Source organism: Pyxicephalus adspersus, chromosome 5 (genome assembly GCF_032062135.1).
Source record: "Pyxicephalus adspersus chromosome 5, UCB_Pads_2.0, whole genome shotgun sequence".
NCBI lineage: Eukaryota > Metazoa > Chordata > Amphibia > Anura > Pyxicephalidae > Pyxicephalus > Pyxicephalus adspersus.
Genome location: NC_092862.1, coordinates 136,947,798 through 136,973,944, shown reverse-complemented (window position 1 = coordinate 136,973,944; position 26,147 = coordinate 136,947,798). Strand labels below are relative to the sequence as shown.

General features: G+C 37.9%; 1 protein-coding gene across 1 annotated transcript; it reads left to right on the top strand.

Annotated features, from left to right (window-relative positions):
- Nucleotides 1-3,525: 3,525 nt before the first annotated feature.
- FAM133B (family with sequence similarity 133 member B) lies at nt 3,526-24,669 on the top strand. The gene is made up of 11 exons (XM_072412864.1): nt 3,526-3,665; nt 7,740-7,837; nt 9,382-9,460; nt 9,800-9,874; nt 11,524-11,556; nt 12,552-12,623; nt 13,918-14,001; nt 17,191-17,238; nt 17,334-17,432; nt 19,433-19,471; nt 20,299-24,669. Exons 1-11 carry the CDS (start codon nt 3,570-3,572, stop codon nt 20,383-20,385), a joined length of 810 nt encoding a protein of 269 aa, XP_072268965.1. The 5' UTR covers nt 3,526-3,569; the 3' UTR covers nt 20,386-24,669.
- The last annotated feature ends 1,478 nt before the right edge of the window (nt 24,670-26,147 follow it).

Below are 26,147 nucleotides of genomic sequence, written 5' to 3'. Positions count from 1 at the left end.
GGCTCACTTACAAGGCTCATCATTTCTGATTGGTTGACATGGGTTTTTGCACTTTGCTTGTGGTTTTACTGTCCAAGTCTGTGTGTGCTGCTTACATAAATCAGCTTTTGCCATTTGTTTTTTAAGGAGCCATTAGAAACATGGAAAGAAGAAGCTGAAAGGTTGGAATGGCCGACACAAGCAAATGCTCAATGATGCATAAGGCCTCGTGTGTTTAGTTCCCTTCATATGGGTTAGAGTTATGATTTTTTTTTCTTGTACAGAAGTGAACTAGGATACATACTTAAGGGGTACTGGATATTGAGATAGTTCTAGAAAGTTTCAGATATGTTTATGACTTTACTGTTTAGCTTTTGCAGATGTGTTGAAAATAAAAAAGGAAAAAATATTGCGCAGGTCAAAGTATCAGTCTTAATTTTTTTCAAAAAATAAATACGGAGTTCTATTGCTGCTTAGAGCAGCCAAGAAAAAAAGGTATATATGTCAGGTCACTTCATATAAGTGTTATACTCAGCAAACATGCTACAGTCTCATTATACTTTCTGATTATGGTACAGACACACCTGTTCATAGGCACACTGAAGCAACGACAGGTTCAGGATCCTGTCACCGCTGCATCCCAGGAACTCCATGGCAGACTTCCAGGTCCATGGTGATTCTCTTTGGTCATTGGATGGTCACTGATGTAATTCCTGCACACAATGGCAGCTAGCTGTCTGTGCTGCTGTTCTGCATAGGGAGCCAAGCTCTACAGTGCAAAATGCATGTTTGCATGTTGGATAAAACAAAAAGCCACCAGGAGCCAGTGCTTTTTGGCAAAAGAGGCTGTGCATGTTACTTTGTCATCTCTACTACCTGGAGACTTTTGTTTGCCCTGCTTGGAAGTTTGGGCTGCTGTAAAGAATGTTAAAGTAATGTGGCTTTACCGGTAGCAAAAACAAAACATGCAATGAGCAATTCAGGGGCCAAATAATTGTTGCAGTGTAGGTGCCACAAATTGTTGCAGCACAGGTAAGATGACACATGGAGGGTATTGGTTAAACTCCCTGTTAGGGTTTTTGCCATCTTTGTCTCTCCGGGGAGAATTACCACCAAAGAGGAAATATCTTAAAAATATAACAACACATGTTACTGCAACAAGAACCACTAGATGTTCTCTCAGTTCTGGTTACAGCTCTGTTTTTGGGTATTACTTCAACGATAGTCACCAGGGCAAACTGAGAGGGTGGATTTCCCTAGCTACGACATCAGTAAAATCTGACAGCACTTCTAACCAATCTCCAATGTAACCAAAATTTATAAAATTAGGTTTGGATTCACTTTAACAATAAAAAAATATTACCAGAAATGACTATCAAGGCAAGAAATCTTTAATCCTTCAGACCTGCAGAGACAGACGGTATTTAATATTGTACTACAAATATTTGGTTTCCTAACAATAATAATGAATGCGTAGCTGGCAAAACCTTATTGAGTACAATTTTCTGCAGCACAAGACAAGTGTTCCTTTTTGTCAACAGGTACAGTATAATAAAGTACATCATTGTTTTCATGTACAGAATTAAACCAGGGGGGTGGCCATGTAGGCAGATGAAATCTAGCCTAGGTTATCCTAGAAAAGGTTGTCCCTGGAACAGGACGTTTTTGCTTTACCCTAGCATATCCACTGTGCAGCGCTTGTAAATACAAAATTAAAACTGATACAGAATTATGTTCTGCGCACAAGGCAAGAGAAGTGGTACTGTGTAGAGCCCATACAGAATAAAAACAGATACCAAGAATTACACCCAGCATGCAGGACAAGAGAAGTGGTACAGTGCAGAAAAAATACATAAGAATAGATATCGAGAATTACACCCAGGGTACAAGACAATAGAAGTGGTACTGTGCAGATTCCATACATACTGAGTAAGAACAGATACCCTGTTTCCTTGAAAATAAGACAAACCCTGAAAATAAGTCCTAGCATGATTTTTGCTTTTTTTGAGAATGCTCAAAATATAAGCCCTACCCCGAAAATAAGCTACAACATAAATAAATACATGGAGAAGAGGTGCTCATTTAAGGAAAGCGCTATTGCTAGACATGGGAAATTGGGGTCAATGGCTCTAAAAGTAATGTATTCACAAGAAATTCATGATGGATTTCAGGGTTTAGAGAGTTATGATGATGTTCCAGAAGATGATGACATGACTGTTCGAATAAATGTTGATTTTTGTTTCTAAATATCACAAGAAATTCATGATGGATTTCAGGGTTTGCAGAGTTATGATGATCCAGAATATGATGACATGATTATATTGGAAAACATTTATGACACACTTATTTTTGGGGAAACGGTACCAAGAATTACACCCTGTCTACAAGATGAGAGAAGTGGTACTGTATAGAGTCCATGCATAATACCGGTAGGAATACATATTGACACTTTGCTGGGACAATGTAACTCTTGAAGGAGTTACATCATCTGTGGCCACCTAATAGGCAAACAGGATCATGGTGGCAGCAAATATGGCAGACTTAAGGGACGCAGCAGTGACTGGTTCCTGAATCTGTCACATCTGGTTCCTGAATCTGTCACACAATGTCATATTCTGCAAGTATACACATAATGGCATAACCTTACCAACCACCAAGACGGGTTTAGTTCCACTTTAAGCAGGGCCAGTGCTTCATGAGGTTGCAAATGAGGAATTTAATATTCAAGGACCATATATACCATGGGCCAGTGGTAGTACCTACATGCATTCTGCAGAAACCTTTCATTTAGCTTCTTCAGAGCAACATGTGCTAATGGAAACGCGTCAGCAGGGTGCATGTAGATGCCATTGTGGTCCCTTGTTACAATGGTTCCTTGGATTTTTATTCACTCCTTGTGGGCATCATTTATGAAGGACTTGGTACTGTTTCTTTGGAAATATGGCCTATGGTGTCCTTTACGTTCAAGTTATGTACTAATTAATAAGTATGGCGCATGGAACAGTTATTAACAATACGTGGGAGTAAACATAAAGGTGGCAATCAAGCTGAAAAGTTCAATCATTTTACCAGGTCACCACTTTTATATATGTGGTAAACCAAAAATGGATTTTTGTATAAACATGCTAAGGAGCCACCTACTATAGATAAGCCTGAGATTTTATTACTAATAAATCGAAATGCTTTGCTGTATATTGAAGAAAGCAATTTACATGCATTCTGTATGTATTCACTATAACATATGTGAGGGGGCAGGTGGATCTTCCAACATAATAAGCATTATGCTTTTCAAAGTTACAATATGGCGGCACAGTAGGCAACCAAAGTAGTGGGAAATATATATATATATATATATATATATATATATATATATATATATATATATATATATAAAATATTGTTTTTTATTTTTAGTTTACAATTCCATAGACTCTTTGTACTAATATATTTTTATTAGCAATACAACCAAAATTGGTTTTATATACACATTAGCAGCGCGGTTGTCATGCCTACCAATTGGTAACGCAGCTCTTTCCTCCAGCAGGGGGAGCTCTCCGCTCCGTCACCGCTCCCTCTTGCCACTTCTCTCTATGGTGCTTTTGCTGTCCGAGGCCGCTGGAAGGCTTCTTCCCGGGATACTCACCGACAGAGCGCAGGGCATCATGGGGAAGCGCGACAACCGGGTGGTGAGTGCGGGTCACAGCAGGGAGGGGTGGCCTAGTGTTTCTAGCTGTATGGGGCTGTCTGGTATATAACAAGCACCATATAATGTGTGCAGGGCAGGCAGGGGCTCTCCCATAATAACAAGCACTATATAATGTGTGCAGGGCAGGCAGGGGCTGTCTGGTATATAACAAGCACTATATAATGTATGCAGGGCAGACGGGCTGTCCCATATATAACAAGCACTATATAATGTATGCAGGGCAGACGGGCTTTCCCATATATAACAAGCACTATATAATGTATGCAGGGCAGACGGGCTTTCCCATATATAACAAGCATTATATACAGTATGCAGGGCAGACAGGGGCTGTCCTATATTTAAATCTAGCACTATATTATGTGTTGTGTGCTGATGATCTAATAGCAAGCAAGGTCCCCAAAAAACTACCAACTGTTCCCTCAACCCCATGGTGCCCTTTAGTAACCCGGCCATATACCACATCAGTCCCGTTTTGAGGTTCCCAGCACCCTTTTGCATGCACATTATATATATATATATATATATATATATATATATATATATATATATATATATATATCTTCACCCTTCGTGGTATCTTCGTGGTATTCTGTATTGACCAGCAATGGGTCGGGTATATATTTTTGTTGTGTTGAACCATTATTATCAATGGAAAAGTTGAAATGTTTGAATGAGCTGTGAATTTTGAATGGGGTTATAGGGTGAATCATTCCCACCCAGTGATAGCAGACACTGCACCAGCACCACTTTAAGTCATGACATCAGCAATCACCATCGTTATATTTGTGATCTGGGATGGATCTCTCTAGGGAAGAAAAGTTTTCCCGGGGTTCTGATGACTCTTTATGGGAGCTCTGTTACATCAATGAGTTACTCTTTGTCTTTGCAAGTAGCTTATTGGCATCACATTGGCTTAAGCGTGCAATTGACTTGCTTAGCAGGTAAAACTCCCAGGATCAGAAAGATTTCATCTCTAGCGTTGCCCCAACTTAACGCCTCTCACCAAAGTTTTCCTAGCTTTAAGCAAACTGACTAAACTTTCTGTGAAGACCGAAAGTTGAATCTGCTCAGCCCGATATTTATTGCGCTCATTGCAGTATGTAATATTCCCTACATGTCCAGTGCCATGGCATCAATCACCATTATTATTAATATTATTAATAAACAGGATTTATATAGCGCCAACATATTACACAGCGCTGTATATTAAATTGGAGTTGGAGCAAATGACAGACATATACAGATAGTGATATAGGAGAAGGAGAGGATCCTGCCCAGAAAACCTTACAATCACTACAATTATGGACATCCTTCTTAGCTGATCATGAATACATTCAATTAAGGAGTTCAATTTCCTAAATGTAATATCCAATCAGAATCCACTGCTCTGACTTCAGCGTAAATTCCAATTGGTTGCAAAGCTTTAAATTGATACTGTGGTGATATCAAAAGTACAAATCTGTAAATCAGTGGGCTGTGTAGATGATTTGAGAAGCAGAAACCTCCGGTCTGATTTTAAGAGGGATCCCCCAAAGGCAAAGAATGATCTTAGGCTACATACACACTTTAGATGATTCTCATCTGATAATAGCCTTAGGGCTGATATTGGATGAGAATCTGGCTTTTGTACAACGCTCGTCCTCCATGGATCCTTCCTGGCGGAATGACGAGCGATGGTAATGAAAGTAAGGGGAAGAGATTACAGCGGGGTGTCGCTCTATATGTCGTTCTCCATAGAGCGAATAGCGCTCGTTCATGCATCGTGCAGTCTTTTGTCGTTGGAATGGATTGTAAAAGATCCATTCCAGCAACAATTATTGCACGTGTGTACCCAGCCTTACATGTAAAGATCGGCTATTGCTCTTGAATGACTGCTCTGCCTTACCTTTGCCTTTCTTTTGTACCAATAATGTGACTTTGCTTAGCAATAGTAGAGAACGAAGGCATTACTACAGAAATGTCAGGGTGTCCCAGCATTGGTGGCACCATCAGTCTCTGTCACCAAATCTAATATCCCCGCTGCAGGCATATTAGGAGTAATAGCACAATGCCAGTATGTTATACAATGCTTAAGAAAATTTATAGAACAATTAAAGAGGACCTGTAATTCTATAAATTGTGTAAAAAAAACAAAAAAAAAAAAATACTAATCCGCAGTTATGCTTGTGGTCTCCCTGCAGTTGATCCTTCTCCATTACTCACTTACCATGCCTTGTTACATACTACAAGTTAGTATGGGTGCAGCCATATTGGGCAGGTCTTTGTTTTCTAATATCAGATCTGCCCCCCAATGACAGAGATAGAGAAAGACTGATCCATAAAATTGGATGGAGCAGTGCAGATTTCTTCTGCAAGGAATACAGAGAATAGAACAGTAGTGACACCAAATCTCAGTCCAAATTTTCTGTGACTTGCAGACAGAAGCAGCAGGGTCCTAAGTGATCTCACATTGCAGATACACAGCTATGAGGCTGTAGGTACTTTTACATACCTGGATGTACACTGCTATATGTTAGGCCAATTCAGACATTTAACTTCAAGCTCAACCGCGCTTTCAACTGCTACCATTCAATTAAGCAAACTTTTAGTAAAGCTGTGGCTGATTGCGGTGCAGTTCTCGGAAGCAAAAAGATGCTTATGGCTGTGCAGTTGCTTTTCCTCTTCTACATCCTAACTGAAAGGGTAACTCATGCCAATGGATTAACCTGTGGCACGGTTTGCCACTCCCAGGCGGTTTGCTGTGTGCCTAGCAGGGGCTTACCGTGCAGTTTTCCACCACAAGTGTCATGGGGACTTTAGGAAGAATTCCAGACAACACATTATGAGAAGATCCCTACAATACACCAAAGTTCAGATCCACTTTGAATAATTGTGTCTGACCCACAGTGTTTTTTATTTACCCGTCATTAGGGTTACTATGAGGATGAGGATGAGGACTGGTTCTGTATAGATTTTAGATTCACTAATAGGGGGTACACATCACATGGAGTAGAAATATTATGTGATCCCCATTATCTATAGTTATTGCTGGGGTAGATGTGTTCCTTCTGATTGCATTGCCACTATTTTCCCATACAGTGACACACTTATACTATATATAAATATAATATCCACTCTCCATTGATCAGTCTTGGTTTTGACTGTATGAGATTTATTAAAGCTTTCCAAGGCTGGAGAGGATAAACTTTCATCTGAGCTGAAGTGATCCAGCAAACCTGGAATAGCTTCAAAGTCATTAGCTATTTGCCAGCAAATGTTTTGAATCCTGCACCAGATCCATTTCAGGTTTCCTGGATCACCAGCCTTACTGATAAAGGTGTATCCTCTCCTGCCTTGGAGGCCTTAAATAAATCAAACTCTACGTATCATTTGCATCATTAAGAATTCTGCACATCGTAGTAGGACTAAGGAGAGTTCTGACATGGATTGTTGTCTCTCTTGAGCTGATGTTCTTTATGCTCTGATGATAATTCAGTTCATGACAGCCATTGCATGCCACGAAAGCCTGTTAAAGAGTAGCTAATGATTCTTTAATGCAGCTTCTAAAGTTTGCAGTCTATCATCATGGGCCGGCGTTTCCTGGCGACGGTCCCTGTGGGTCACATGTATCTGGGTAATGTGTGCCAACAACGTGCTGCTTTTTGTCTGGGGGGTAAACAATAGAAGAGAACACAAACATCCCCCGTCCTATAATTATACCTTGTGGTGCTTATTGTTTTATATGCCTTTTACCTGCAAAAAAAATATATGAATGTTCTTCATTCTGTTCAGTACTCTCTTTCAGTCTCTAGGTTTATCAAGTCTAAACAATATAAATCAATGAGCTACTTTTATTTTCAGATCTTTAAACCCACAGTTGCTCCAGAACAATGCAAAATTCTTTTTTAATTGTGGTCCCATCATCTCCCAACATGGACAGAAAAATCTTTACTAATCCACTAAGATTTTTTTGACATGAGATACAGCTTGTACAGGAGAAATGTGTACAGAAAGCAAAGTGTTCTACAAGTGTTCTTTGACATTTATTGTATTTTTTTTTTTCTTTTAATTATAGGCATATATGAACCCTATAGCTATGGCCCGAGCCAGGGGCCCTGTAGCTTCTGGTGGACCAACCATTCAGGATTATTTGAGCAGACCAAGACCTACCTGGTGAGTTGCCCCTTGCGTAAAGCATCAGAGCTGAATTCCAAGCATTCAAAAACGCACCAAATAAATCACTTACACTTGAAACTTTAATTCCAGCCTCCTCCAATTCCTATGTAGTGCAACACTACATTATTGTTATGCATTATTAAATTAATTGTTAAAACTCTATTTAGTCAATGTGGGAAGAGGACATGAAAGGGGGGGGGGGTTGTTTGAGGGCCAGTAGGTTTTTGGAACATTCATAAATCACATTCTTACAATAAGCCGTTTGGGTAAAATTTTAAATATCTATATTTAGTGAATTAAAGATGGTCAAAAATTGACCAGTAAGCATGGTCTTGCTAAACAAAGTCACTCCTAATTTTTTTTTCTGAGGGTTTCTAGTACCGATGCATTTTGCCTTGGGACTAGGGAACTAAACCCAAAAGTACCCCATACAACAAAAATCCACTTACCTTCAATCCTGCAGGGCAGTCCAATCCATCCGCCCTGCACCGCCATCTTCTCTTCTTCTTTCGGCTTTTTTTTTTTTTTTCTACATCGCCTGACCTAGATCAGGTGACGTAGGTTTGAAAAGAAACTTGCCAATCTCGCTGCGCATGCGTGAGATCTCCAATTTTTTTTCTTTTTGACAAAAGGGCTCCTTCTGTGCATGCCTGAGATGCTTGGTATGTGCAGAAGGAGCACCCAAGAGCCTCCCAGGATGCGTGACGTAGGTATCCCAGGAGACTCTGCGCTCCAATTCATTCTCGATCGCATAGGCCAGAGGTCGGCAAACTGCGGCCTTTAGGCCTAATCCTGGCCGCCAGGGGTCGGCAACCCGCGGCTCCTGAGCCTCCTTGTTATGCCTACCTTCCCTATTTACCATGGCCGGCGTTAACACTTCCGCCGCTGGGGTAAGGGGACATTCCTTCTCCTCCATATGCATTAATGTTGCACTTCAAAAAAAAAAAAATCTAATAGGTAATTTATAATAAAGCAGTCAGAGAAACCTTGTTACTAAAGGTGAGGTGGATCACAAATCCTAGTTTGTAAGCTCTTCAGGGCAGGGTCTTCTCCTCCTCCTGTTTCACTATCTGTCATTTGCAACCCCTATTTAATGTACAGCACTGCGTAATTTGTTAGTGCTATATAAATCCTGTTTAATAATAATAATAATAATAATAATCACAAATGTCTTTGACAAGTCACAACTGGTCTCCCCCCTTCTCAACACTATTTTTATTTGTTAACATAAATGTTTTTTTTTTCTTTTGAGAATAAAAACATACAAGTGGAGTGCAAGGTAATTATCTGTGCTTAAAAGGAAAAAAAATTGCCATACTGCGGATGTGGATGATGGGGAGTCAGCAGATATTTCTCTGAGCTCTTGTAGACACATAATCATTGTTAATGTTCTCTTTCAACTTTGTCTTGGTCCTCTCTTTTCTGTGCCGCCTAATCTGACAGCCATTGCACTAAGCAAACTGGATTTGTGTTTTAGTATTGATTGAGTTGATGATGTTGTGTAATGGCTGCTTACTTTACTTTTCATATTTCTTTTACAGGGAGGAAGTGAAAGAACAGCTAGAGAAGAAGAAGAAAGGGTCCCGGGCCCTGGCTGAGTTTGAGGAAAAGATGAACAAAGTACGCTTGTGTTCAGCTCAAAAATATATTCCTATAAAGCATGTATACTCCAGAAAAAAAATGTATTTCTAAATGAAAAAGCATACTCAGCAGATCTCTACATCACATGCATAGTTTACCATTTTGTTTCTTTCAAAGTACAGAAAATCACCTGATGATCCACCAGCAATGCTGCTTCCCAGGAGCATAATCACACAGTATAGGCAAAGGCAACCCAGCTGATCTAGTTCTTGCTACAATTGGGAGTGTTCTTCCGGCATGCCACTGCAAAGATATTAAAGCTGTTATGTAATTATTGAAAATGTTATATTTAGTTTATTTTATATTTTGTTATTCCAGAGTTGGAGAAAAGAGCTTGAAAAGCACAGAGAGAAGATTATTTCTGGCAGTGATGGCTCCTCAAAGAAGAAAGAGGTACAGTAATAATTTAATATACACAGCACACCCTTATTTAAATTGAACCTCTCCATTTTAACAGTCTGTTAGAGGGGAACTTCATGCAAAACAATACTTTGTTTAAATGTATATTTACCATTTTACCTGGCAAAGGATTTATAATCGTGTTCAGCCAGTCTTGTGATGCACATAGGAAGTTTGAATGGGCTAACCAGGAAATGGGTGAATCAGTGTGGGGGCCATCTGTGCAATTTGGCATATCATGGTGCAAATCATGGGACTGGCTGAAAAGCATTAAATAGACCTTAGTATGTTATCTGTACCCAAAAAAAACAAATCAAAAACACACTTCAATCCCGCAGGGCAGTCCGATCACTCCGGGGGTGTCAGGCATCAGGTCCGGCTACGTCTTGGCATCGGTCCCGAAGCCAGCGCTCTGGGCCCCGCCATCTTCGTCTTCTCCTCCGTGTTCTTCATCCTACGTCACCCAACCTAGGGGCGAAATCGGGTGACGTAGGATGAAAAAAAATTTTTGCGGATCTCACTGTGCATGCGTGATATTGGCAAATTTTTCTCTTTGAGCCACAGAGCCCCTTCTGAGCTTGCCTGAGATGCTTGGGCATGCGCAGAATGTGTGTTGCACCTAAAAAAAAGAAAAAAAAATTACCTTACATAAAAGGGTTTTCTACTCTTTTAGGTAAAGTGAAAATTCTGAGTTTAGGTACACTTTACCTATTTGCTGCCCACAGGAGAGTTCTGGTATACCAGGGTATAAAGCTTTGCTATATAAGGGCAGGTTCAGGCCTGCTGTGGGCACAAGCAAATTCATGCACCCTGCGCAGCTGGCACCTTGTCAGCCGCTTGCACTGCTATCCTGGATTTTAGAGCACAATTGTTTGCAGATTTGACAGTGCGTGATACTGAACCACTCCTGCCACCTCCATTCATTCTCTAATGCTGGTAGACGCTGCATGTAGTGTCTCCCCTAAGCAGCTCAGCGGTTCCCTGGCAGGGTGAGGGACTAAATGCACCACAACCTCAATGCCACTCCTAACATAGCCAAAAGGTTTAGTTCACATTTGTGAAATTAAGCTGTTTGCTCCTTAAAACTTTTCACAAAACATTAACATTGGAACAAATTGTTCAGGCAGTAGAATGTCTTTTTTTTTTATATAACATTTGCATTTTCTATCAAGCAGCTTCAATTAAAAGAAAAAACTTTGCTAGGCTTTTACATTCACCTGAAAAAGCCCAGCAGTTATCAGTAGGCACTTGAAACCAGTATATGATAGTTTTGTTTAGCAAAAATGTGTACTAAGCCTAAATTATTACATTACAATGGTTACACACCTACAAGTGGCTTTGAATAGACTAATAAATAATTCTCCTCCCACAATCTGTTTTCATTAATACGTAAACAGATTAGATTATCTCTGCTGCCTGGAATGTCTGATTGCTGGACTTCTATTTTTAATAACAAGCATCGGAAAAGGTTTACAAAAAGTAGCTTCACATTATAATAGAATTGTATGAAACACAATCTTTGCAAACAAACTAAATCAATTGGAAATGTTAATTATATGTGAAGAATACTTTCCATTTAGCATCATGAGGAACCTCTCTGTCTAGTGACCCAGTAGAATAATATTTTTCTCTTTTTTTTGTAGAAACGCAAAAAGGAAAAGAAGAAATCTGGTGGGGTGAGAATAGTTTTCATTTCGTTCCTGTGTGAAGACAAGCTGTCAGGTCTGATGTTGAAGAATATGCAATTTTACTATTGTGTTCTATACACCTGGCCCTTCTGATCATATTTACATACTATAATAGATACTAGATGCAGACATTACCTTATCTGACTGTGAAACCCTTCCCAGTGCTTAGGCCTTTACATCCTGATTTACATGTAAACTAATAAAATGAATGGAGGAACTCTGCAGTAATTTCAGCAACTATAGATTGCTTTCATAAAAAGCTGAATGATTTCTTTAATTCCAGAATATACCTGGTGAATAAATCTTTAAAGTAAAGATAACAGACTGTTGATCCAGGAAACACCTTTCAGTCTTTTGTCGTTGGAAATGTTTGAGAAAGATCTTTTCCACCTACAAAAGTCTAATGTGTGTACCCAGCTTTAGACATAGAAAAGCTATGAAATAATTTGTTACATTTATAAAAGTATAGGAGTTATAGCAGAAAAAGAGCAAGCGATCCATCAATCCTATTTTTTAACTTGCTCCACCTTTTCTAGAAGTCTGTAAACTTTCTGAGACTTGGGGTTATGGCTCCATATTCATGACCCAGGCTTTTTTATTTTTATAAATCTTTACAGGTGAATGGTAAGTTACTTTACATTAATGGTAGGAAGCACATGGGATAACTGCAGTGGTAATGAAAGTGCAGTTTTCATTCAAGCTCTTTTGTTAGGCCAGGACTTGTTCATTTTAAAGCTTATGTTTCGAAATTCCCCTCAGTTCTAAATCCCTATCGATAAATTCTTATTTAAATGCAATTATTGTCCTCTAACCCAAATATTTTCTTCTGCTTTTTTTCCATCTTCTTTTTTAACCTTAATTCTGCTTTTTAGATGGCATTGCTTTTGTTAATAATCCACCTTAAAGCCGACATACATACTAAGCAAGTTCTTTCCTTTATAATTTTCGTCTCACAAATTTCACTCTTGTTGTCTCTGGTCAAGTTTTCTTCATCATCTTCTTCTACATCATCGAGTTCTACTTCTTCCAGCAGTTCAGATGAATCGGATAATGAGGTGAGCCATGGTGTTAGTTTTCTTGTTTTTCATGTAAGGCATTTTTTCTGAGATTCAAGGCAATTTTTGCTGAGATTACTTTGTGAGTTTTTTTTTTCTTTTTCTTTCTTTTTTTTTCTTTGTCATTAAGGTTTTTTTTATGTATGTAAACTCCGACTAAGAGCTTCCCTGCAAATTTGGGTTTTTACATATATATATATATGCAGTTAAAAGTGTTTTTTGTTATAGCTGTGAGCTTGCAACACTTTTTAGGCATCTGAAATACTAAAGCTGTTTTGGGACAAACATTTGCAGCCTTTAGGTGGTATAAGTGGCCTTAAAGTGTTGATTCAGTTTTGTCACTACCCCTAGCCCTCTTTATGCTTACCCAAAGCTGGAACTTAACATGTCTTTGAGGCATAAAACCTAATTGTTCCTTCCCTATAAATTCTGAAATCCATGTATTTTAGCTAGTATAGCTGCTAGTATTTTAACATCTAGATTTAGTAGGGAGATAGGTCTATGATGATGGTCATGGACTTCTTTAATGCACATTCCTTTTTCTTTGTGCATGAAAGTAATAGAACTATCTGGCACATGCAAAAAGTGTGAAGCTCAGGGAATTGTGTACTATGCTAAAGAAACGGCAGTCTGTGATACAGTGATGAGGTTACCACTACTTTTTCCCAGATGAACTTATACACGCGCATCGGCGAGTTTACTGGACAAACCAATAAGTGACAGATGAGCTTTGACCAAATGCATGAACAGGATATAATAGTTAACCTCCCTGGCGTTTTAATTATATCAGTATTTTTATGCCAAAAGCGATACATTGTTTTGCATAGAAATTTATTTTACATTGTAGGCCTATAATTCTTAGGCATAACTCACCGAAAAATGTCCAATACCTAATAAATTGAATAAATGTAATAATAAACTTTGAATAAAAAAAAACACAATATTCTGTTAAAACAAGGTGCATTAAATTACTTAAACCTGTAATATAACTGTACAGTAGCATGTAAAATACATATTTCCAAATGAGTTATGTACATATAACTTTAGGAAACTAATGACCATCCTATTTCCTTTAAAACTTGATACGGAAACCCCTCACCTCTGTGAAAGGGTTTTTTATACTGGATTACTCCAAGGCAATTCAGACAAGAGATTCAAAAGAAATGCACTAAGCACACCAATATTCAAGTAAAAACGTACATGATTTAGGAAGATGTATTAAAAGAAAAAAATGTTTGATGAATCTTCAATATTTCTTACACACTAATGTTTACTTTTTTGTTTTTTTTCTAAGACCAAGAAAAAACGCTCAAAAAAGAAAAAGAAGAAAAAACATTATCGCAGGTCATCAGATGACGGCTCGGATTCTGAGAGTAAGGTGTGTGTGAAGGTGTTAATTCTTATCTACTGCCTACTGTATAAAAATGTGCTGCTACTTTATTTGTAGGGAACATTCTCTAAAAAAAAATGGTTTATTAAAAAGGATTCCAATTTTTGATTATGTAAGAAGAATTTTAGGTACTTGTTTAATAAGACAGGTCAACAAAAAATTGATAATCATCAGAAACCACGGCACCTTTTTTAAATCAGTTTTTTGAGCAAATTTCATATCTGTTTTCAGTTTTTCACTATTAAAGTGAATTTTAAAAGCATCTTCAGTGTGAAGTAAAATAAGGCACACTGTGGTATAGATCTACTGAACAGTGTCAGTCAAGTACCATTGTTTCTTCAGAAATCCTTAGATTATGATTTTCTTGTGTACTCTTTGTCTGGATTGTCGCTGTACAGCATCCAGCAGAAGTCAGCCATCATACTTTAATTCCAGAAACCTTGGTAGCGGTGTTCCAATAACTGAATGTCCTGGTGAAAACATTTTCTTTGTTCGTCACTCACCATACCAAGATTTTCCGGGAAGAATTCTAGATGTGAGTGCAAGAAACATATTTATAATGACATGCGACTACCCAGTTTCTGGTATGAATCAAGCAGATTCTGAACTCCTTCCTTGTATGCAGGAGACTTATGGTTGCCCAGAAAATTTTCACACAGCCACTTGAATGCATCCCAAGCTTCTAGCTCAGCTGCTGAGAGAGATTGTTTGAAAACATCATCCTGCAAAACAGACTTGATCTGTGGCCCTATAAATATCCCTTCCTTCATTTTTGCTGTGCTTATGTTTGGAAACTTCTCAACAAGGTACTGAAAGTTTGATTTACCCATGGCCTTTACAAGGTTCTTCATCAAGCTTAACGATATGAAGAGGTGGCAGAAATATTTTATGTGGATCAACCAGAGGCAGAAACTTGACACTGCTTGTTCCGGGCTTATAGGTATCTCTTGGTAGCCAATCACGCTTGACATAATGGTCTCTTGTAGATCGGTTGTCCCACAGGCATAGGAAACAGCAATATTTTGTGAATCCTCCTTGCATTCCCATCAGCAAGCCAATGACCTTTAGATCCCCACAGATGTTCCACTGGTATGTTTAATCCTGGATTGCTTCAAGTAGTAACTTCATGTTGTCATAGTAAAGAGTGCATTTATATCATTACAGTAGCACAGTCAGCCATCACTAGTGAAGAACATTGTCACGTTAGGATTTCATTTTCTGTAGTGAGTTACAGTTACACCCTTTGCAAAAAGTACGTCTGTTTAAGCCTTGAAGCAAGAATTTCTGCTTTGTCTTTGGAGGGATTTAGATCACGAACGAGATCACTCCGCTCTGCATGTGTAAAGGTCTCTGGTTCTGAATCTTCATTGACCAAGTAGTCAGGATCAGATGATTCGGGGTTGTACCTGGCTGCAACTCCAGTGCATTCCTCATCACCTTCTACAGAAGCAAGTCCATCGTGTGGCGGTACCGGAACTGGCAATGAACCATCATGGGGAACAGGCCTAATTGCAGAATCGAGGCTGGGATATACAATTTTGTGCTTAGTTTTACCTGAGAGTCCACTTTTGTTGACGTAGCAAAAACAGCAGTCGATTAGATGGTCTTGCGGTTCTCTCCACACCATCGGGATTGCAAATGGCATTGCGGCTTTACGCCGATTTAGCCAGTCACGCAGTCCCCTGGAACAACTGGTACAGATGACATGTGAAGCCCAAGAATTATCCTGGTCACCAAGTGGACAGCCAAAATATATTTCCAGAAATATAAAAACTTTTTAAGTTCTGTGGTAATTTGGCGACGTTGTGCTTTCGTCGTGAATGAACCGCACGTAACAGAAACTGTCTGGATCATTAAGGCAATTTCAAGACATGATGACAAATGAAATCAATCGCCGTTAATGCGGTCTTTAACCTTAAAAAAAGAAAGCTGTTGTTAAATGTTGTAACAAGTTAAGGTCATTTATAACGAATTTCACACAATATATAATTAGCTGCATCACAAAAACTAGATGTGCTCGAGAAAAACTGAACACAGATTTAAAATCTGCATCAAAAATACTACAAAGCCCACATAAAATTTTATCTCATGAAAATTACAAGTTGACCTGTGTAATTCTTTTTTTTGGGGGAGTTTACTTACAGTCCCCAGCCAGCAAAACACATGTCTTCAGTCCATTTGGAATATGATGTATATTTGTTTGGAAAATACTTCCAAAAAACTACAAAACACAATTAAAATACAGAAGAGCCAATGTGTAGGTTTGTCTTCCTATTTAGTTACTTTGTAGGATCAGATCTGGGTTCTGTATCTAATAATTTGTATTTTGGCCCACGTTAATAAAATAGTAAAATGTGCATAACTTCAGAGTGTAATCAGTCTATTAAGAGTGTAATATTCTCTTAAAACAAAAAACAAAAGTTAAATCAAAGTACACATGAACATTATTATTATTATTATTATTATTATTATTATTATTAATAAACAGGATTTATATAGCGCCAACATATTACGCAGCGCTGTACATTAAATAGGGATTGAAAATGACAGACTAATACAGACAGTGACACAGGAGGAGGAGAGGACCCTGCCCCGAAGAGCTTACAATCTAGTAGACATAACTTGATAGGGATATAAAATCCACATGTGGATGAATGTGTTGGTACCATTTTATGTTAGAAAACATAAAAGGAACCCAAACTGTAAAAACATTTATTGAAAGTAACTAATAAAGGGCAGGGCTTACTTTTAATGGGGTGCGGTAACCATGTTTTTCCAAAGAATCAATGTGCTAGTATTAGAGGCAGTCAGGAAACTCCGTTCTGTGACTATTGGATTTAAACTCAGATTTATCCAGGTATAGATTTATTTGTGGATTATTTATCCCTATTAGGTTATTTTCATGTGTATTTTGATTTAACCTTTTTTATGAGATTATTAGTGGAACTTGTTTATTTCTTATGTAGATCTTTGTGCCAGTCATTATTATATTATGCAGATCTTCTGTATACTCATTACCTTTACTGAACCAAGTTCTCAGTTGAAGTTTAATTGAATCCTGCTAATATCTCTGTCACAAGCATTGTAAGTGTATATGATTAGATCTAAAAGCCAGTGGCAACATTTTTTTTTCTCATTTTTTTTTTTTTCAAATAAATGAATTTGTTTGTTTGAAAGGATTCTGTAAAGAAGAAGAAATCAAGAGACGAACTGGAGAAAGACAGAGTGAGTTAAAGGAACGTTTTTTTATCATTTTATATCGAGGATCTTATTTGTTATGATCGCCTAAATTTAAAATTGAAAAACCTTTATTTCTGCAGGATGGAAAAAGTTCAAGCAGGAAGAGGAGAAGACCTGATGACGATGAAGACCACCGGCAGTCTTCTTATGATTCATCACGGTCAGAGTCTGAGGAGGAGGTTAGTCTGTGACTTAAGTGACAACCTACAAAGAGAAAGTGATGAGGCCACATGGAAGGCACCAATGTGTAGTGAAACCTAAACCTACTGTCACAAATTGTCTCCAAACAATAAAGGATATAGGCTAATAAAAATAGTCATGTATAATGAAATCTGTCACAAGCATTAAAACAGTACATCCCCCACAACATGATATTTGCTGTTGATGCTGCCAGTGCCATGCTATTTTCAGTTTAACAGGGCAGTTCTAAATTGTGCAAAAGCATTGTAACTTTGGGCCTGATTTTTTAAAGCTCTCCAAGGCTTAAGAGGATACACTTTCATCAGTGAAGCTGGGTGATCCAGCAAATCTGAAATAGTAATTTGCTATTTATTAGCAAATATTTTCAATCCTGGACCAGGTCCATTCCAGGTTTGCTGGATCACCCAGCTTCAATGATGAAAGTGTATCCTCTTCAGCCTTGAAGGGCTTTATTAAATCAGGCCTCTTGTGTGAATTCTAATGGACATACAAATGTAAAGCCTAAATCTGGCTAACCATTTTCAAAGGGATATTAGACTCAATTCACACAACTTACAACCAGGATATATTTACTTTCATTTTTAGCGAGATTTGAGAGTCAAGATTTGTAAATTGCATCTAGTAGCTAAAATTAGAATTTTATTTCTTTACAAGGAATCCATTTACATACAAGTATTCCGCTGCCAGTTTAAGTCAACACTTCCAAAACCGGTTACACATGTACAATGTAATACCGGTATGTTCTTTATGTGCTTTGTGATTGTGAGGACGGGGTGATCCACAAGGTTACACTGAGTATGCTTTATTGCATAGGAGAGCCTGATTAAAGATGCTCAACCCTTTTTGCGTGCCTTGTGGACTTTCGGGTAATACCTCTGTCCGCAGTGAGATGATCTGGAGGGTTTATTTAGAATAGAAGTTACAAAGTAAAAGATTAGGAGATAAAGCAAAGCACACCTGTGCAGAGACCCAATGGCAAAATCAGAAGGTCTGACTACTAGCCCTAGTTGGGATCATTTAGGCTGAAATTCCAAACAGATGCCAAGTAGGCCCCCAAAATTATATATTGTTCTTGTTACATTACATCAGATTTGTGGAATCAACATGACATAACATCCAAATTTACTACAACTAATGAAGACATATATTTTACTATTATGTCAACCGACTCCACTAAGGCTGGATGATAACAGCCACCATCACAAACACAAATTCCAAGAATATCTAGAAGAGACACTTGGCAGTACCAGCGTCCCCTCAATCCACTCTCAATAAGAGTACCAGTCATCCATTAGCAAAAGCGTAGAATCATCCCAATTCAATAGTAAAATCGATAGAGTATATATAATTTTCCTTATCAGGGGTAATTTTGCCAACACATTCAGTTGCTCCATGTCGGATTGAGGACAAAAAATTGTTTTTTTACAATCAGTCTGCTGTTAAATTCCACTTAGATTTATGTGCAATCCACTTAAATCATTGGATTGGTAATTGGATCTAAAGTGTAAACAGGCTTTAGTTACTACTTTTTGCTTTCTTGCAGGTTAGCTGATTAATATTATTGTTATTGACTTTTTGTTATTTAAAAAATATAGTATGCTGGCGTACAGACGTAAGATTTCAGACAACTATAATGACCCTTTCATACCATTGGTGAAAAACTGCACCTTGGGTAACAAATTTGCATATAGTTAGGCTCATGGTGCTGTTCTTCCAAAAGCAACTGCATGCCCAAAAGTGACTTGTCAATATCTTCCACAGCCACGTGCAAAAAATGGTGCTTTTGAATGAGAACAGTTGAGCCTGCGTCAGAACGCTGCAGTTTGTCTGAATTCACCCTAACAGTTTGGTCTATTGTATATAAATGTAATCTCATAGCAATGTTGGTGGTAAAATGTGATTGTTCTGCTGTAATTGTATTAGTGGAAAACATGATTTAAAAAAATGAAATCCTTTATGGGACCTTTTTTATTTTTAGGTTTATGGCAAAAGAAAGAGGAGCAGTGAAGAGAAAACTGTAAGTTCCTTTTTTGTTTACAATAATTTTTTGTAATGGTAGAGCTTTAAAATAATTGGAACTGTAACCAGCTTATTCCGATTGTTTTTTTTTTTTTTTTTTTTTTTAAATATTTAATACAGAAATTTCCAAACAATTTCTGCATACTGAATAAATCAGGCATGTCAAAAGTCCAGCCCGGCAGCCAATTGCGGCCCTTATTTAGATTTCCACCAGCCTGCATCCTTTGTCATAAAATCAATAATATGCGGGCCACAAGCACTGATGACCACTTAAAAAAAATATATGCAATTTTATGTTTCATTAGAGTTGATAACCCCCTTGCAATTATCGGGCCGTAATGGGGTTTATATGATGGGGTGGCTGCACCTCTCTCTAAAACAAACACACTTCACGTTCAACTGTTATTGGAATCGGTCACTGACAAACGTTTCCAGCGGCAATTTTAGGCATCTGTATAGGAAATTATCTCACTTACACACTTTGTAGTGGTTAGGTGGATGAAAACCCTAACTACATGACATTTTGTTTGAAATGGCAATGCAAAACCTTAACAATTTTCCTATAATGACTTTTATCCTTTTTTTCATTTAAGTGTTGTTTAGTCTTCTTCAGCCTGTTGTAGCCAACTCCTGTATATATGCACTCACTCCACTGTCTGCTGCATATTATTTCTCTTGACTAGCTTCCTAAGAAACCATTTACTCTGCCTACACAATGTGGCATGTAGTTTACATTAGGGGCATGTAACACTGAGGAGACTGTTGTCAACCTAGAAAAAGGCTGAACATTTACCTACTAGTAAAATATGTTTCCTTCCTTTACAGGAAAAGACCAAAAAGAAAAAGAAGCACAAGAAACACAGCAAGAAGAAGAAAAAGAAGTCTGTTACCTCGAGCTCTGATTCTGAATAACAAAGCCATGTAATTCCCCACACACGCACCTTGTGCAATGACTTCACTTTGAGACTGTGAACAGCTGCAATTCACACTCATCTCTTATCAGATTTTCTCTTCTGTAATGCACAGTTGTCCAGAATGCAGAAGGGTTTAAAGAGAAATTTCCCAATGAAAATATACTAATGCATTCTGGAACACAGGAAAATCACCCTGGTAGGTTTGGTTCTCTACTTCAGTGACTAGTGTAGCCAAGCTGCAGGTAAACTATAGAGATGGAAACCGCAGCATTACATATCGCGTATTTATCATTACAGCTGGGTTGCTGTGTGACCCCTTGTTACCACACAATGTATTTTTTTCCCCCTCAAGCAGCATTCATTCCTGACAATGTTGGGACTCTTATATTTTGCAGAGCTTGGCTGACTACAATCAAGTCGGTCAGCATGGTTCTCATAAAAAACCAGTGTATGTGCATGACTGCAGAACCACATTTTGTCATTTGAGTCCACAGACTAGCTGCCTTTTTGGTTTGTTTCTGTTAAAGAATTTGTAACTAGTCTTTTAAGGGACCTAACCTTTGATTCATTGATTCACCATGGCATCACCCCCTACCATTCCTTATACTGCCATAGCTGCTCCTTACCAATGCAATACCAATTGTTAGGCCCAAGCACCATCCTAAAATCGAAGAATTGATGTCGCTTCTTCCCTTAATATCGGACACCAGCTATAGATTGGGATCTCAGAACAGTGGAGATTCTCTGGCAGGGTGTCACTTTGCTCTGAATATCCCAGAGGTTAAGCCTAGAAAAAAGTGAAACTGTTTTTCTCATAAAGGAAAGTTGTTAAGTGATTTATGGCTACAGATAAAAGTGAAGCCATCATAATGAGATCTGCAAATCACAGTATACTGGATTACATTTTTCTAAAAGATGCTAATTCCTAAGATAATCAGCGATCCTGGTGAACATATTTCGCTGTAAGCCACCTGCATTTTTTTACACATTGTAATTTTAATGCCTGGGTTGTGCATAACTTCTGGTAGAGATTTTATTTTCCTGGAGAACACTAGAGCAATATTTACCATTGTTGTCGGGCAATTAAAGCTTGTGCTTTGGTAAACAGCCAACAAGACTGCAGATAAATAGTGTCATAGACTTCTATATTCAATAGAACCGGTCACAGTTAACAAAGTTTATATGGCCTTGTGCTCTCCACTGCCAGTTTGATCCTTTTTCTGCCTGGTTAGATGCTTTACAGTGATTTCGTAGATGAAAACATAACTTAATATTCATATAAAATATAATGGATCTATATTGTTTCTTAGGGCATCCACAGAAAGCTTGAGCAACCCCTACAAATACAGAATATTCAAAGCTAGTATTGTTAGAGCTTTGAAAGTCATGTAATGCAATCGGTTGAAGTGCTGGATGGTGTTGGCGGCGTACCTCTTGCCATTTTCTCTTAAGTCTCAAGAGTTCAGAAATTACTGTCAGGGCAGATTTTATGACCTGGCACTTTATGATGCCCACTATCCAGCAAGGGTCTTGGCCTAGTACATTTTTTTTAAATACAGAATTTGAGAAAGATGTGGAGGTATCCAGTTCCATACTCTTCCTAAATTGCCTAGGTATCATTCTTATCATTTTAAATGATTGGTTAAATGACCCAGAATAGGAACACAGACTACAAGGTCTGATATGCTTATTCCAGTCAAAGTTCTGAAGCTATTGATTTAGCATTGTAGTCTGTCCTCTAATATTTACAGAAGGTCAGCAATGGCAATGTCCATATTTCTCAAAGTACAAAAGTCCTTTACAGGCTAATTAGGAAAAATTAACCTTATGGCATTACTGTCTAGCTTGCTAGTAGAATGTCACAAAATCAAGTTGGCGGAACAAAATGGTATCTAGCAATTTTAAAAAGTTTGGAAGAGGGTCAGGAGCTACCTCCCTATATGTTCATCCTCCAGACTAAAGATTCTTTCATACTAGACTTTTCCTTTATTCTCTCATTGGTATTTACTGCACTATATTTAAAGTCTTTATGCTATAAATGAAAGGATCACTGACAAGTGGGTTATATATCCTTGCATGGCATTCCTTAGCCCCAGAACCTGCATTTATCTAACACCTGAAACCAAGCCTATTTTCTGCATTCTGTATTGCTTCTAGGCAGGGAGGGGACCCTGAAGATCAGCTAGCTTTACCCAAGGCTCTATGTATGTTACAGATTCATTAAAATATGACAAGTTACTTTTAAAAATAGAAATGACAAATCTTTTTCAGAATCTACTATTGACAATCTTCTACGCACCCATATTTTTCCAGCGCTTGTCCAAAGCAATTAACAGTTTTCTTTTTTCGGTGGTAATAATTTTAAACAAAAGCTTGTGGCTGTGCCTGACAACCAATGTATTTGGCACTTTTATAACTTTAAATTTAGCATTTTAAAGAGACCTCTGTCTTGAGAGAAATATGGGAGCTGCTATTAGTGATCTACTCCTAATGCTAGCCACTCCACCTCCATGCTAATCTTCAATTTTTTTAATCATTTGCTAATTAGAATAACAAATAAACAGGATGCCTTTATGCAACTTTCAGTTCAATAGCAGAATGCCCCACAGAAAAAAATACTTTTTTCCTGTACAGAGCCAGATTAATCATAGAAAAAAAATTATTAGATTAATTCAAATGCCTTTACATATGTAATGTGTTCTGACCTGACTTTTTAATAGGTATTGATAGTACACCAGTCTAGTTCTCAAATCCCCAGATGTTTCCTGGGAGTCTGATGTACTATCCATATCGCCCAGGTAATGATCTAATAATTCTATTGGAACATCAGGTGTTTGGCTTATTCTTGGAGTAAGTTTATTTAATGGGTTTTTAATACCGAGTCATGTACTTGTTTTGTTTTTATTTATTTTTTTAATTAGAGTTTAGCATAGAAGATCCTTGTGTATGTGTTATTCTTTACAGATTTAGAAGTCCATGTATAAAACAGCTATATGGCTCACCCGTTAAAATAAAAAAAACTGCACATTTATACAGCAGCTTTACAGCACAGCAGTGACTTCAAAGTAAGTAAGTGCAAGTAAGGTGGGAGAAGAGCCCGGAATTGTGGCCTGCCATAGTCATGTGGCCTGCCATAGTCATGTGGCTGGTCTGTCTTCTAATTACTCACTGCAGCATTGATCCTATAGAGTTCAGCAAAAAGCTGCAAGTCCTACACTACATATTTCATATTATGACTGGGATGTAAAATGCAAGCTGTGGTGGAGTACTGAAATGGTGTCCAGCTTCATCATCTCCCCCATAGATCCTTATTCTGGGTATAAATGCTATTCCCAAGCACACCAGCTGCTGCACCTACAATATCCCTGGCCTTGTTGCAATTTTTCCATTTGTCAATTAGGAACAAGTCTGCTCGTTATGAGTTATATTTTCTCCTATTGAACTCTTGCTGCTTGTCAGAACGCATCCATTTCAGACAGTCAAGTGGCTACATTTTGTAGAAACAGTCAAGAAGCAATAGCAGGCCTTGGGCTTTTTATTTTAGGTTTAATTTATTATCTAGTGTTTATTTTCTTGACTTCCAGTTATAGTGCAGGTCACAGCATCACTCACAATCTAATTCTAACCTTCAGTTATCCATAGATACTTGTAAAATGCCAGTATTGCACAGTTTTCTTTGCTACGTATGTATCAAAGGTGTGAGATCTGTTGGTTACCTGTCCCGAATACCCTTTGAATCCCCAGATTATGTATATTCTCTGCTGCATCGGGTTGGCCCACTCAAACTTTACACAGAGACTAAGAAAAGATAAATGAGACTGCTGCCTATAGCAGCCAATCTGCTTTAATCCTAAACTGCACAGACATAGTAAAACTTGCAATGTATTTGGTTGCTGTGGCGCAGTAGTGTTACCATTGACTTTAGGTCGCTCTTTTAATTTTAATTTTGCTTTTTCCAAACGAAGATGTCAGTCCGACCTTAACATTACTTCTTGTGTTGTATTTAAGTTACACCGTTGGCTCTGTGCACAAAATGTAAGTAGCTTTAGCGGAATGCATTCAGGCCTTTATTCTATTTTAAATCAAAGTCCTGGTTACTGAATCTGCTTAGCGTGTAAAAAAGCTCTATTTGTTTTGTATTATTTTTATATATCTCTATTTAACAGCTTCATATTGAAGCTGAGATGCTTAGGTAATACACTTCGGTACCAGAACCCATTCAGAAATTGTCCTGTTTTATGAAAGTGAACTACTATGGTTGAAATTAAAACCTTAATAAACACTGAGTGCCTGGTGTGAGTCCTTTCTGGGGTTGGGAGTTTTTATTATTCGGGATCAAATCATCCTTCTGTTGCTGCTTTTTTTGTTCTGAATAGCTATCCAAAGTATACCATATGTTCAGCAGGAAAAATCAACTGTTTTAAAAGGCATTGCGATCACAAAACCTGTATTGTGGGCACGGAATAAACAGCAATATAGCACAATACGCTATGCAGGTCTTTTTAGGCAGCTCAACTCAAGTCATTTATCAACAATTGATTAAAATCAGTAATGACAAGCACTTATTTTCCAATTAAAAACACCTAAAACAATCACTCTTCATCCAGCATACCTTATTATTTGAGCGGCAATATAGCCTACAGATTTTCTGATTTTTTTCTGGTCTCTACGCGTTTCACAGCAACTCAGTCTGCTTAATCAGGAGATCCAAGAGAACAATTCTATTGAAAGGAATATAATCTTATTTAGGGGAACCAATTAGTTATGCAAATACAAAAAAATCATGCATAGATTTGTGAATAATCAATGTTTGTAAAATTTACCTTACATAGGAAATCTTAAATATAACATCATTCATACTGTATAGATACTGCAAATATATTAAACCAAAAATATCTCCAAATATCCTATAAAAGCACAAATGATATTTGCCAAATCCCAGAGCAGTATATGTAATACTACATTTTTCGCCAAAAGTAATTTAGCCTTGGCAGCAATGTTTTGTGAACCACCACTCATCACAGCCATGTGCACCTTAATAAATTGGATTTCATTATTTAGTCAAGTTTCTGTAAGTTTGGGCTTCTTGGGTGTCCCTGCATATTTGGAGAACGGACCCTTTAGATATTAAATGGACAGCATATCATCTCTCAGGATATTCCTGGTTGTATTTGTCCTAGGACGGAATCTGGTTCCTCCAGGGATTGATAGGGGTTCCTTTAGCAGTTTGTGCCTCTCAGGTCAGTTTAAGTGATACCAATTATCTTTTTGGCTATCTGTAAGGGTGACATTTTTCTCAATGGCCAGCAATGTAAGGGGGATTCTTCGTACTGACCACCACACTAATATACTGTGAGCTGTGAATATAGTAATTATAGTTGTTTGAGGGGTTGCCCCATGTAAAAAAAAAAAAAAAAAGCCAAGAAACCCCTAAATGCCTCACTTGGCAGCGATTCCTTAAAGCTTGCAGCTTGGTTTTAAATTCATTTGCAAATGTATGCAACAAGAACCTCTGTGGGGACATAGGGGTTTAGATTTTAAATGCTGTTTTTTAGTGGCTTCTGACAGATACATTTGTGGTGCCAGACCCTCAGAACCTGACTCTTTTTTTTTATCATATTTTGCTGAATATAAGCAAGTTGTGGCTACAGCTCATGCTGCCATATAAACTGTAAAGCCAGCACACCAAGCTCCAGGTTTGAATGCCCTTCATGAAGCTCTAAAACAGTTTGCAAACTAAAAGTTGTTCTGTTAGCATTA

Bases quoted from the DNA above. Each gene is read 5' to 3' on its own strand.
- FAM133B (XM_072412864.1), top strand. From the start codon at position 3,570: ATGGTGCTTTTGCTGTCCGAGGCCGCTGGAAGGCTTCTTCCCGGGATA. The intron at 7,838-9,381 runs GTGAGTTGCCCC...TTTCTTTTACAG, and splicing joins AGCAGACCAAGACCTACCTG to GGAGGAAGTGAAAGAACAGC. The intron at 17,433-19,432 runs GTTAGTCTGTGA...TTTTATTTTTAG, and splicing joins GGTCAGAGTCTGAGGAGGAG to GTTTATGGCAAAAGAAAGAG.